The sequence below is a fragment of the Aulostomus chinensis genome, chromosome 8, assembly GCF_037954235.1.
Source record: "Aulostomus chinensis isolate RoL2024-O1b breed Wild chromosome 8, RoL_Achi_v1.0, whole genome shotgun sequence".
NCBI lineage: Eukaryota > Metazoa > Chordata > Actinopteri > Syngnathiformes > Aulostomidae > Aulostomus > Aulostomus chinensis.
This window is the reverse complement of record NC_141327.1, coordinates 20,583,454-20,596,359: the sequence shown is the minus strand read 5'-3', so window position 1 is coordinate 20,596,359 and position 12,906 is coordinate 20,583,454. Positions and strand designations below refer to the sequence as shown.

Sequence of the window (12,906 nt, the reverse complement as noted above, 5' to 3'; positions counted from 1 at the left end):
TTTGTTTTACTTGTCATTCTATTCCTATCCAAGAACGATGCGTTTTTAAGTTTTCACATCATATCAAGTCACAGTCAATATAAAAATCGGAAGAACTTTGCAATCTATTGTGATTGCGAGCATATAAAATGGAGAGAAGCACTTAGTCAGGGTGTAATTTTGCCCAAAGTTGGTGTAGCAACAGCAATGGTGTAATAACCACTCAGTGTTTACACACAAACACACACACACACACACACACACACACATGTCAGTTTTTCCTAGTTTCCTGGCCATGTTTTCAAAACAAAATGTTTGACATGACAGCTTGTAGTAATTAAAATGTTACAAATTAAATTGCTAAAGCACATAAAATAGATTTCTTCAGTTTAGTGGTTTGAGCCTCAATACTCTTACCATCAGTCTCAACGCAGATCTTCTAGTCACATCTGAAAGATTGTTTAGAAAATAGCCCTTGAAAGGGTAAAGCTTGATTTGTAGCTGAGTGAACACCGTTGCCCAATCATGCAGCCTGTGCCACTGATGGGCATTTCAACCTTCACTGTGGTCGTGGAAACGCGAGCTGACCGTATGTTGAGTTTCTGTCAGCAAAGGCAGTTTATGTGTAGCAAACAGTTTTGGAGTTTGAGCCAATAAAAATTGATTCGTTACATTTATTAAAACAAATAAATTACAGAGGAGCGGAGGAGGGGATGATGGGCGATGCATTGGAGGACATGTTATATTTCAAGACGCTTAGTTATCCTTCTGAGGAGGCGCAGGTCAGGCTATGCTCTAAATCTGATGCACAACCAGAAATCAAGCTTAAAACAATATCAACTGTTTTAAATTAAATATCAGTGTACATCCTCCAAAAACAACCCTCAAGTCAGAGTAATCCATCCATCGTCCTCCGCTTATTCCTACACATTAAGGGTCGCGGGGGGGGCTGGAGCCTATCCCAGCATCTACGGGCAAGAGGTGGGGTTCACCCTGGACAGGTCACCAATCCATTGCTGGGCCAACATACAGAGACAAACAACCATTCACACTCACAGTCACACCTACAGTCAATTTAGAGTATCAATCAGCCTCGTCCCCAATTGCATGTTTTTGGATGGTGGGAAGAAGCCACCATCAAGGGTAATCATCAAGTCAAAGTAATCCTCAAAATAACCCTAAATTCAGAGTAATCCTGAAAAGTAATCATCAAATCAGAGTAATCCTCAGGAGTAATCCTCAAGTCATTGTAATCCTCAGCAGCATCTCTCTCTCTATAAGAGTCAGTATCACTGCTGAGTGTCCAACGCTCACACACACCGTGTATCTGCTCACATAGCAGTTGTGTTTTTCTCTGTTTGTTAGCAAGATCAGGCAAAAACAATGGTGCTACATTTTACAAACTGTAAGATGTACACTTTGATGTACTTCTAAATTTGGTCAACACCTTAACATTTTGGGATTATGTATTAGATTTAGACTGCCCGCTCACTGCTGCTTGTTTAGTTGAGTTGAGCTCACCGTGGAGGACATATTCTCTCTCTGAGCCCATAGAAATAAACACCTCTTATTTATTTTACATATATATCGCAATACTTATTAACACTCAAAGCTGTATATAACTTTTAAATAGTGTCCCTTGTATTGTCTGCTGCTTTGAACCTTGAGAACTAAATTTTGTTCCTTTTTTGTACCCTCGTGTCCAGGAAATACAGTAAATAATCTTTTATTCAGTTAATAAAAAAATTAAGTAAATAATAAATAACACAATCATGTGTGTTCCTTCATTTATTAATTTCAAATGTAAACAGAACAGGTAATAAACCCCAAAAATCCATTACTGTATAGGGCACAATCCCACACAAACATTTTAAAGTCGAATGCAAAACTGAATCGAAGACAATGAACATAACTGCGATGAGGTCATCTTGAAAAAGTAGGATTTGTGCCGCGATCTTCAACACACTAAAAGGACATTAAAATGAAACGTTATGTTAATGCTTTTGTTTTAGTTTAACATAAATTACAGAGTGATGTAAATACAAACGTGTGCATGACTGTGTAACCAAGCCATCTTGGAAGAGAAACAGGTCCGCTGCAAGCCTCCCAATGGTTCAAAGCACTGACAACTGCACTGTAATTCTATGGTGCCATTTAGGAACCAGTAATGTATATCAGTAAAAGAAATTAGGGAAAACTGTAAACGTGCAACACAAAGAGCCTATTCCAGCTGCCTTCAGGCGAGAGAGGTTGCCAGTCCGTCACAGTGCTTGAGCTGGGGTTTAAACCTGAAACTTTCATGTTGTGAGGCATCGGTGGTCACCACTACACCACCATGCCACCCTAATTGTAGTTCCACGAATGCCATGTATTGGTTAACAGTAATGAAAATAGCATACAATGATTGTTTATTTTATCGTTTGTTTTGGCTCCACCAACTCAAATAGTGCTGTCACTGAACCAGAAAATGATTGCCACTAAGCAGCGCAATCAATGAGCAAACTGAGACAAACAGAAATTTTTAAACCCATATTTCATCACAACTTTCTCATTAGTATTTTGTACAATGAAAGCCCTTTTTTGGTTCGACAGGTAAAGTCTTCTCATTTTCTCTTCCAAAACTCACAGGTACTTCATCATATGATTTAACACTCTCTGGTTTGTCAAGCAATAATTAAGATCCAGCGCCAGATTGGCTCGAGAGCAGGTAAACCAGAATGCGCACACGCGCACACACACACACACACACACACATACACACACACACACACACACAGTGTTGAGCCTTTAGCTTCATTGCTGAAGTCTGTCAGACTGCGTTTTCACAATGACTCACCCTCTTGACCAAAACTCAATTCCAAGCACGACAACTTCAAGAGTTTGCGGCACGACTGAATTAACAATCTCAACCAAAATTCCACCTTAAATTTGCCAACGCAAAGTCTTGATGGTAATAAGATCATCTTTTTTTTTTTTCTAAACACTTCTGCCTCATATTTGTTGCCAACCAGGCAGCTGTTGGTATAAATCACACTCCAACACCTGCCAGAACAGTGACTTTGCACACTTCATCATTTACGTTGGATTGAAAAAAAGTGTTGTGACATACTTGTGGAGGTAACATTTAGTGGTTTTTGGTTTTATTTTTATTCGTCATGGCGCAATAATGCCATCCGTCTGCTTCTATGGGGACTCGTTATCCCAGTGAACTGCTGATGGATACACAGCCGTTGTTTACCACCTTGGCACAAAAAATTATAATGAAGATAAATGATTCATATATCAATTTTGGGTGCACACTCAGTCCTTTATAATTACAGGTGTGTGTGTGTGTGTGTGTGTGTGTGTGTGTGTGTGTGTGTTCTGTTTGCCAAAACAACTTGTCACATCACTCCACAATTATGATGTCGAGTAAAACAGAAAAAAAATGATCTCAGTATCACTTTATTCTTGAGGAATGACTCATGAAATAATTAATTTTTCATTAAGCACCACATTTATCATTAACTGGTTACCGTACAACCTTGAGTCCTCCACTATTAAAAAAGTCAAAACAACTCTGCGATGGTGGATTTATTGCAAAATATTTCCTCATTACGATATCTTTTAATAAAGAGGGACAAAAAACTTCTAATAAGACACAATATGTATTCATTTACTGCACTTGTATAGCAGTTTTCCTAAATTTGATGACGGATATGAAACAAATGTATGACAAATGCATATAGGCTCAGTTTAGTAACCCGTGTCCAGCATACATGTCATACAACCTGTCAAAACAGTGATGGGGAAATCAACAGTTTGCAAGGCTTCAATAAAATATCACCTTTTGGGACAGTGTATCAACACTGTATTGTAAGAGGAAGTATCACAGTATGTCTTATCATTTATGCCCTTTGGTTGCACCTAGTTTTTAAAAACATGTTCAAGCATGTCAGACATCCAAATTCCAGGAAATTCCTACCCCTACAACATTAATAATTGACATTAATAAGACTGTGTCATATTTGTCCAAAAATGCTCATCTCAATCTGCAATCCTCCTGTTTCATGGAATCGCCTGCATTTATGCACGTGCTCAACTATCTTTATGAACTGCATTTGTTCTTAATTTTTAACTGAATCCTGTTTATTGTCACTGGCTTTTCACCTCCCAGCAGGTATGAATAAGAGTGAGTGAATATCCCTCACAGTGCAATCTGAGATGGGCATTACAAGAGTAGTCAGAGTCAATGATTCAAGAGTGCATTTTCCAATAAGTGATTTACTTCTTTTACTGTTACAGCTCCCATGAGCTTTACTTGTTTGACTTAGGACGCTGGAAGGGTTCTGCCTCCAGTGTCAGTCTGCCCTCTTGTGTTTGTGTGCATAATTACAGTTTCAGTCTTAATCCAGCACATCAGACAGTCCCAGCTACACTGAAAATAACTTAATGATGATAACAGACAATTAAGATTTAATCATGATGAGAAATGTAGAATACAAATGCTGTAATTATGACCTGCTGTTAATACTGTCGTCAATATTTTGCTCAAAGCACTTTTTTATTGACTTCATTATTGTATTGATGTGTTTCCTGTCTTCCTGCGTGTCTCCAGTTTTCCTGCTGATAAAGTCAAGGGTGATGGTTCGATTGAGAAAATGTTGGCAAGATAATTGTGGTTCTGGGAGCCCCAGCAGTATTTCTAGTTTGGCTTTGTTTTTCAACTTCCTGTCAGTTTTACATATTTTTGCTCTTCTGCTGCTGGGGGTGTGGGACACAGCCCACTCAAGGGTTTGCATTCATATACCATGCACAGTATAAGAACCTATTCCTACCTTTCCCTTTCTTTGGCTCTATGTTTTCTTAGTCATCCAGGGTCACAGGTATCTGGGGAGAGTTGAATCGAGGGCAGCTGGACTCGGCTATATATCTGAAGATGTTTGGAGGAGGGAGCAGGAATCCAGCCTCAGTGGGGCTGTAAACGAGGTCATTGATTCCACAGTTTGTTCGTGGTCCTGGATGTTGCAGCGGCAGTTGTTAGAGTTGCTGAAGTCACCTGAGGTCAAGCATTAATGACAGTCGAGGTATTTGAAGTCACACAAAATCTGACAGAGGGAACGGATATGTGGTTTTGAGCTGCTTTGTTGAAGAATTGTCTCTCTAATTTGATGTAGAAAAACTTCTCTTCTTATTCAAAACAAACTGCTGTCCTCTCATGAGTGTCTCTTATCCTCCAGGTGGAGATAATCTGCTCATCCTGCCCCGGGGATCTAGGCTGCACTTAATGACTAGTTGTTTAGAATCACTCTCACACTCCAGTGCACATCAGAGTGTGTGGCTTAGAGACAGAGGGTAATGGAGCTTGATAATATTTGGACTTTGCATAAGGAGCACAATTATTTTTGCACTCTATATATCACCCACTGTATCCAGTGTTATCATACTGTACTGGAAGCTGTGCTATTGTACAACATGTGAAGAGGGTTTGTTAACACTGTGACCTCACAGCAAGAAGGTTCTGGGGTCAAATCTGTGTGGAGTCTGCATGTTCTTCCATGTCTGTGCGGGTTCTCTCCGGGTGCTCCGATTTCCTCCCACAGATCCCTAGCTTGGCTAATTGGAGACTGTAAATTACCCGTCGATGTGAATGGTTGTCTGTCTTCGTATGTCGGTCCAGTAATGAACTGGTTTAGATTGACCCCACTGCTGACCCGATGACAGCTGGGGCAGGCTCCAGCCCCCTGGGAACCTTAACAGCGTATGTGGTTGATTACCAATGGATGGATTTGACATGAAGAGAACAACTCAGTTTTATTGAGCTGTATATCAAATGATGTTTGTTACACCAGGCTTATTTGGGACTCTCATCATATGTATGAAGTTTGGGAAAGACCTGCCTGACTTTTTTGCTGAAGTTCTGGTTAGGAGTGTACAAACATCATGGTTTGCAGACGTAATCTACCCAAAACTCTGACTGAGACTCGATCATTTAATATCACCTTCCATGTAAAGGTTGCCTTAGACCTCTCAGTTCCTCAGCTGCGTGAAGAGGTGCTTTTGTCTGTGTAATCATTCCTGCAGACATTACAACGTCACTACTGAAGAAAACAGATGGTTTCAGCTCTAAAGGTGGATTTTCTTTGGATTCAACCTCATGGTGTCATCCATGTAATGGCGCTAGTTTGCGGTTGTCTGGTTTGTCTGGCATGTGATTGGCTGATTCCCTCTGAGGAGACCATAAGTCAATTCTTCCTCTCAAGCAGTCATTCACCGAATTTACTCTAAAAGCCTGAAGAAGATGTCCCTTGATAGCTTCTATTGATCCTGTGAACCAATTCAAAACAGAATTGATTTTCTTAAGCTTTTCAGAATGATTATCTCAATGGTTCTGTCAAGTTTTACATTGCTGGTGTCTGCAGGTCCAGTCAGTAGACTCACTCACTGAAAACACTGTTTGTTTGTTGCTTTTGACCGTTAGAAACTTGCTAATCTGTCATATTTCTTTTCTTCCAGGGTTAATCCGAATGGCCTTTTTCCTCTGCTGACTGAGAGAAGGCCTGAAAGTGTTCAACATGTTGATGCAACAAAACTGAAACCTCAGGCCCAGAGTCTGGGGCAACAACAGCCTGGGATCCCTCAGCAAAGTCCCCAGGATGGCCTCCAATTCCTGCCTCCCTTACAACGCTACACCTGGTTTCCATAATGGGGTGGTCCACTGGTTGTCCCTCTATTGCTCAGTGTCCAGCCTACCAACCAGGAAGGACCTCTGCTCCAGCCTCCAGTAGGGTATCAAATAAGAAGAACACTCAACTGCTTCTGACTTCATGATCCTGGCTCTTTCGTGATCACATTCCAGTTTAATTTCAATATGTTTTTCTTTCTTCAGGTTTTCCCTTCTAATGGATTTGTACCTCTTGTCTCTTCCCTATACAGAACACAACTGGTGAGATGTTGTTTTTAAAAAAAAGAAAAGACCCTAGATGTCCATATTGCTGTGTGGCTCTGTGAAATGTGACTTTGACCTTTGACCTATGTAAAGTAAATTGTAAATTTTGATCTCGCTCACTAATTTAAGATTAAAGTTACAGTCTCGTCTGTGATTATTATTCAGATCTCTTTTTTTTTGTCTTGAAGTTTTCCCCATATGGACTTCCAGTGATTCTTGAGGTGCCCCTCCCCCCACACAGCAATGGCTCAACCCCCAAACACCCCGGTGTTGTATGGAGAGGCCCCATCTAATCACGCTCCTTCAGCCGATGCACCTCAGCTTATTCAACAGGTTTCCATCCCTTTTTAACCTGATGTGCAGTTCTTATATATCAAAATGTATGAGATTTCAATTCTCCTACTGAAAAACAACAACTTTGTTCTCATTCAAATCGACAGAATCCTTTAATTGTCTACATGCTCCAGCAGCCACAGGTAAGCACAATTTGTAGACCTGCACATAAGTATTGAATGTTGGATTGCACCTCGTTCTGATGATAGTTTTGTATTCTGTTTTCTGGGATTCTTTACCAGACTTCTATACCTGGCAGTCTGAGCTCGGAAGAGTCTGAGGTAACTGTTTTCTGTCATTATCTAGCTCACACCCTCAGCTCAGTTAACTCGCTGATGATCCAGTCCTTCCTCCAATCATTCCTCTTTGTTTCAGCTGCTGGCTGAGAACCTGCCCACCGTACTCACAAACCCATCTGTTCAACCTGGAAACCAGGCTGCTGGGCTGACTGAGGGGACTCCGTCACCCGCGGTCCAACAGACACAGGGGATCCTTCAAAAAAATCTGTGTTTAAAGGCCCCGTCGGTCTGGAGAGACCACCACAGACCACAGCTCAAACACTTGGCCAACCCCAGGTCCAACACAATGAAGCGCCGTCTGAAAGTTCTGCTGTCGGCTCGGATGGATCATGATACCGAAAAAGAAGGAAAAAAAGCACAATAAATACTTTGGATTAGCAAAGTGTCAAGTTCACCATGATATTGTTACTTATCACAAAATCAATGTATGAATACAAAAAAATGAACTAACCTGCCAGGACTTTATAGATGTGTGTGTCTACATTGTTGCTCTTACAAATCCACTCTATAAACACATCTTTTTCTTGTTTCAACTGTTATATTAAATGCTGCATTGTTACATTTTGCGATCATGTGGTGTTTTTGTACGCAATACGCTTAATAAAATGCATCATACTCAGTATATCGTATTAGAGTGGATATGACAACATGCGACACGCTATGAGTGAAACTGCACACGTCCTTGAGAAAAGAGAGAAACTATCTGCTGCTCATCAGAAACATTCTAAAATCAAGCTTAGCTACCCAGGTCAGAGTGTTTTAAAGCATTTGTCTATCAACAGGTTTTGTATACTCAAAAGCGATCACTTTTATTTTTTGCTTTTGGTTTTACTTTGTATATTTTATACACTGCATTGAGCAAAACAGTTGAAAATTGCGAAGTGTTTCTGTGCTGTGTATTTGCACGCCTGCCTGTACACGAAGATGCAGACTCTGCTTTTGGCCATTGGCGTCATCAACATCATGATCATCATCACTACTGGGTTTAGAGATGTGAAATGATAGGGGCTACCGATCAACCAATCAGGAGTGAGGACAGTTTCTCACATGTCTGCTGATGAGTCAGAGTTTCTCAACACCTCAGAGTTGGAAGAGTTGTGAGGTTTAATTTTTTTTGGGATGAACTCGTTGCCCTCATCACTTCTTCAGCTCCGTTCCAGTTCCCTTGTCTGGGCCATTTGAGGGCATTGTTGTTCTTCAATAACACACAGTTGAACTGTCACACGTCTTAGGATGTCCAATAAACGAGCACACAGCTCTAATCATTAATCATTATGAGGTTGACATTCAACACAGGCAGCAGGAGCAATGACACAAAGGAGCAAAAGGGTCGGCAGCAGCAGGACTTTTTCAAAATGAAAAATTGTAAAACGTCAGACCAGATATCAGGAGGACTTTAAAGAAGTTGCAATGAAATCTCCAAACTTTGATTGGAGGAATGAAAATCTGCTTCAGATTCAGCCTCGGGCAGGTCAGTGAAAGCACACTGATCTTTAAAAATGGGATTTATGGAGCAGACCAGATTTCAGTATCAATTAAGGTGACAAGTTGTAATCTCTGAAGTGACACAAACCCATAGATTATATTTCGGTATTCAAACTTTTGAATCTGGGGCTGCACGGTGGTGCAGTGGTTAGCACTGTCGCCTCACAGCAAGAAGGTTCCGGGTTCGAGTCCTGGCTCGGGAGCGGGATCTTTCTGTGTGGAGTTTGCATGTTCTCCCCGTGCCTGCATGGGTTCTCTCCGGGTACTCCGGCTTCCTCCCACAGTCCAAAGACATGCAAATTTTGGGGACTAGGCTGATTGATACTCTAAATTGACCGTAGGTATGAATGTGAGTGTGAATGGTTGTTCGTCTCTGTATGTTGGCCCTGCGATGGACTGGCGACCTGTCCAGGGTGAACCCCACCTCTCGCCTGTAGATGCTGGGATAGGCTCCAGCCCCCCCGTGACCCTTACTCGTAAGGAATAAGCGGAAGATGACGATGGATGGATGGAAACTTTTGAGTCTGAATCTGAATTGATTGGCTAGTATAATATAGTGTCATTTTCAGGACCTTCACTCATGTTCTATGAATAGGCTATCTTGATTTCATTCAAGCCCAATTGTAAATCACTGTGTAGGTCACGCAAGCCCTTCAAAATGTCAGTAAAATTTATTTTCCCATAATTTTCACCTGTTATTTGAGCCAAGTGACTTACAGGAATGTGACGAACACAAAGATTGAAAATAGAAGTAGTCACAGAAATATAAGGATTCAGAGGATTGATAATCTCCTTACATTCTCACACTGATTTTAGTCTTAAACTTACATGGAAAATGTTCTTGATTGTGAGTAAATACATTCATCGTGATGGGTGATACCACATTTTGGCTCATTTGTTGCTCATGCATTGTCTTTGATTCTGCTGGTATTTCTAGAAGTTGTTTCTTGACCACCGTGTCTCAGCCCCTCCAACTGACAGTCTTCACATAGTAAATATTTCAGTTATTGAGCAAATATCGCCGTCATGATGGTGCAGTGAAGTGAAGGCAGACGGATGGTGTGCTGCACCAGACAGTGCAATCAGCCACAGTCTGCTATTACACATAGCGTGGACTCGACCACTGGTCATTTAGTAAAGCTGCAGACTAGACACCTTCGCTGTACCTATTCATTGAGTAACTCGGACTGTGATTGGCTGTCAGATGAGCTGCAACTATAAAAGCCAGAGGAACATTGTGGAAGATACTCGCATCATCGACATCATCTTCATCATTCCATCCAGAAGGTGAGGTGCATTTCGATCTCACGGGTTTCTCTGTTGAGTATTTAATACTTTTTTACTATGAGGTGAATATTATGTGTCTAGGATTTGTGCTCTCTTCAAAAATGAAACTAGCCCTGCTGTGCTTGTGTCTGGCTAGCTCAGCCTCAGCCGCACCGGTAAGGTTTGCTTACTTTCTTGCAGTTTGTTTTAAATTCAGTCCAACATCTTTAATCTTGCTCTTCCTCTGTTTGTTTTCAGTCCTTCTTTCATTACCTGCCTCATTTTGCGGGCTCCAGACAACAAATACCACCCACACAGGTAACTCTTCTGGCTAAATGGTTCCTGGTGATACAGATATTAATCTAATCTTTGGTTGTGGAGGTTATATTGTAAAACATTAAAACATTTTACATCCATTCAGGTGAAAAATACCTACACGACTGGTCCATCTGTACCACAAGCTGGAGCTTACAGCATGGAGCTGGTATGTTAACTCTCACAATGAAGCATTTGTGCATGTTTCTTTCGCTGTCATTGTCATTTATACTGATCATTTATGTATACATATCTGTCTCCAAGATTTATCCCCACCAAATTGCAGGCGGTGCCGGTGGAGTAAACCCTGCACAGGTAAGCCCCCCCCCACACACACACAAACTCTTTCTTTTGTTTGCATTCTCTCTTTTATAACTACATTGCTTTTATTTCTTCATCTCTGCAGCCATTTCCCTCTCACGGTTTCATCAAGTATTCTATTCCTCAGCCACCAGGTCGACAGAGTGTTGAAGTGGTACATTTTATTACTCTCCTCTAATTTTCAGTCTGGGATCACTCTGAATACCAAACATGGTTAGTACAATAACCAACTCGCTGCAACATCATGTGTTGATGGCTTGTGCTCTTGTGTGTTGCAGTACTACCCCTATGACTTCTCTCAGCAAAGGGTAAGCATGTGCTTTGGTTCCAGATCCTAATGAACATTCCACAGGGGCTAAATCTGAATGTGATTTGTTCTTTAACAGGTGCTTCCATTTGAATTCCCCTCTCAAAATATCCCCCAGCAAATCCCAAATGTGAGGCAACAAAACATTCAAAAACATCTCACTGCACTTTAAAACTGTGCATTTAATTGAAAGTCTCTTCACTTTTCTTTCATTATTTATTCTCTTGTGTTTCTTCCATTTTCCTTTTTAGGTCCGTGCATTCGATGCCAATCCCCTTCCATCCCAGGATCCCCTGCAACCTGCCCAGCAGGATCAGCCTCCTCAAACAAATCAGGTACTTTTCAAATCAAAATGTTCTATTACCATCATAATGGTAGATCTAGCTATTGTACAGTGGTTCAAATATGCTGAAATGACAAGGTGGGATTTAAATGCACGGATAAAAAAGTGTGGTTGGCGTGGCTCATAGGTGGAGTGGCTGCCTAGCAACCGAAGGGTCACTGGTTCGGTCCTCACCCCTGGTGACCATGTTGAAGTGTCCTTGAGCAAGATACTGAACCCATAATTGCTCCTGATGAGTAGGTTGGCGCCTTGCGTGGCAGCCTTCACCATCAGTGTGTGTGTGTGTGTGTGTGTGTGTGTGTGTGTGTGTGTGAATGGGTGAATGAGATGACACTGTAAAGCACTTTGAGTGCCGCTAACATAGAAAAGCGCTATATAAATGAGTTCATTTACCATAAAAAAAATGGAAATTGTGTTAAACTCTATCTGTCTTTACAGATGCCAGTGAATGTGTGAAGTAGATGAGCGGCATGAAAGGGAAACGTCAACAAGACAGTTTGGACTGTATGTCTATACCTGCAACATAATGGCGTGTGTACTAAAATTGAAATAAATAACAAAACATATGTAATAAACATGAAATAACTACTTCTTGAATAAAAATGCTGGAATAGAAAACTAAAGTATCATCTGCATAACATGACACTTGTGAAAAAAATTGTCTGCTTAAAAAAAAAGTCTTTATAGTATCTAGACAATTGTGGTAGACCTGGAAATCCTTCAGCTTCTTTATCACGGAAATGTTTTCCACAGCAAATAAGAAATTCTCTGCATCTCTTTTTGTTTAATCAACTAAAATGTTCCCTATATGTCATTTTCTTTAAGAAATAAAGTACAAGTTTTCAAGCAATTTTTACTGTTGTTCTGCATTGATCGGAATCTGTTTCAGAAATTGATAAGACATTTTTTTTTGCTGGTTACTTGTAGGGTCATAGCTGGGGTCCGTGAAATATTTTAAAATCATACATTCCAACTGCTTTTTCACAATGATGAAACTCTCCATAGTTGAATTTACAGTCAAAACTTGTATCAACCTGCTTGATTTGTTGCATTCTTGATGATATCAATGATTGAGTATATTACAACTCCATATAAGCTAATGTACTGACTGTTATTGCCACACCAACCGCATGCTCGAGGCATAAAAACGCTGGCCTCAGGTTGCATTTTCCTTTTTTCTCACTTTATCTGATTTTATGCTCCTTGCCAAAGGATTTGCAGTTTGCGCTTGACACATAAATTGACTTCCTCTAGTGAGGTGTTTCCTTCTGCTAATATAACACACTGCCTGACACGTGTATCCAACAAAATATCAAACGTGACTCATTGT

The 12,906-nt window shown here is 40.7% G+C and overlaps 1 protein-coding gene across 1 annotated transcript; it reads left to right on the top strand.

The window, feature by feature from the left end:
- Positions 1-10,285: 10,285 nt before the first annotated feature.
- On the top strand, positions 10,286-12,291 carry LOC147257560 (uncharacterized). The gene is made up of 10 exons (XM_086210210.1): positions 10,286-10,311; positions 10,393-10,466; positions 10,549-10,608; positions 10,712-10,774; positions 10,870-10,920; positions 11,012-11,080; positions 11,205-11,234; positions 11,313-11,363; positions 11,485-11,568; positions 12,015-12,291. The coding sequence occupies exons 2-10, from the start codon at positions 10,413-10,415 to the stop codon at positions 12,030-12,032; spliced, it is 480 nt and encodes a 159-aa protein (XP_086066336.1). The 5' UTR covers positions 10,286-10,311; positions 10,393-10,412; the 3' UTR covers positions 12,033-12,291.
- Positions 12,292-12,906: the final 615 nt, after the last annotated feature.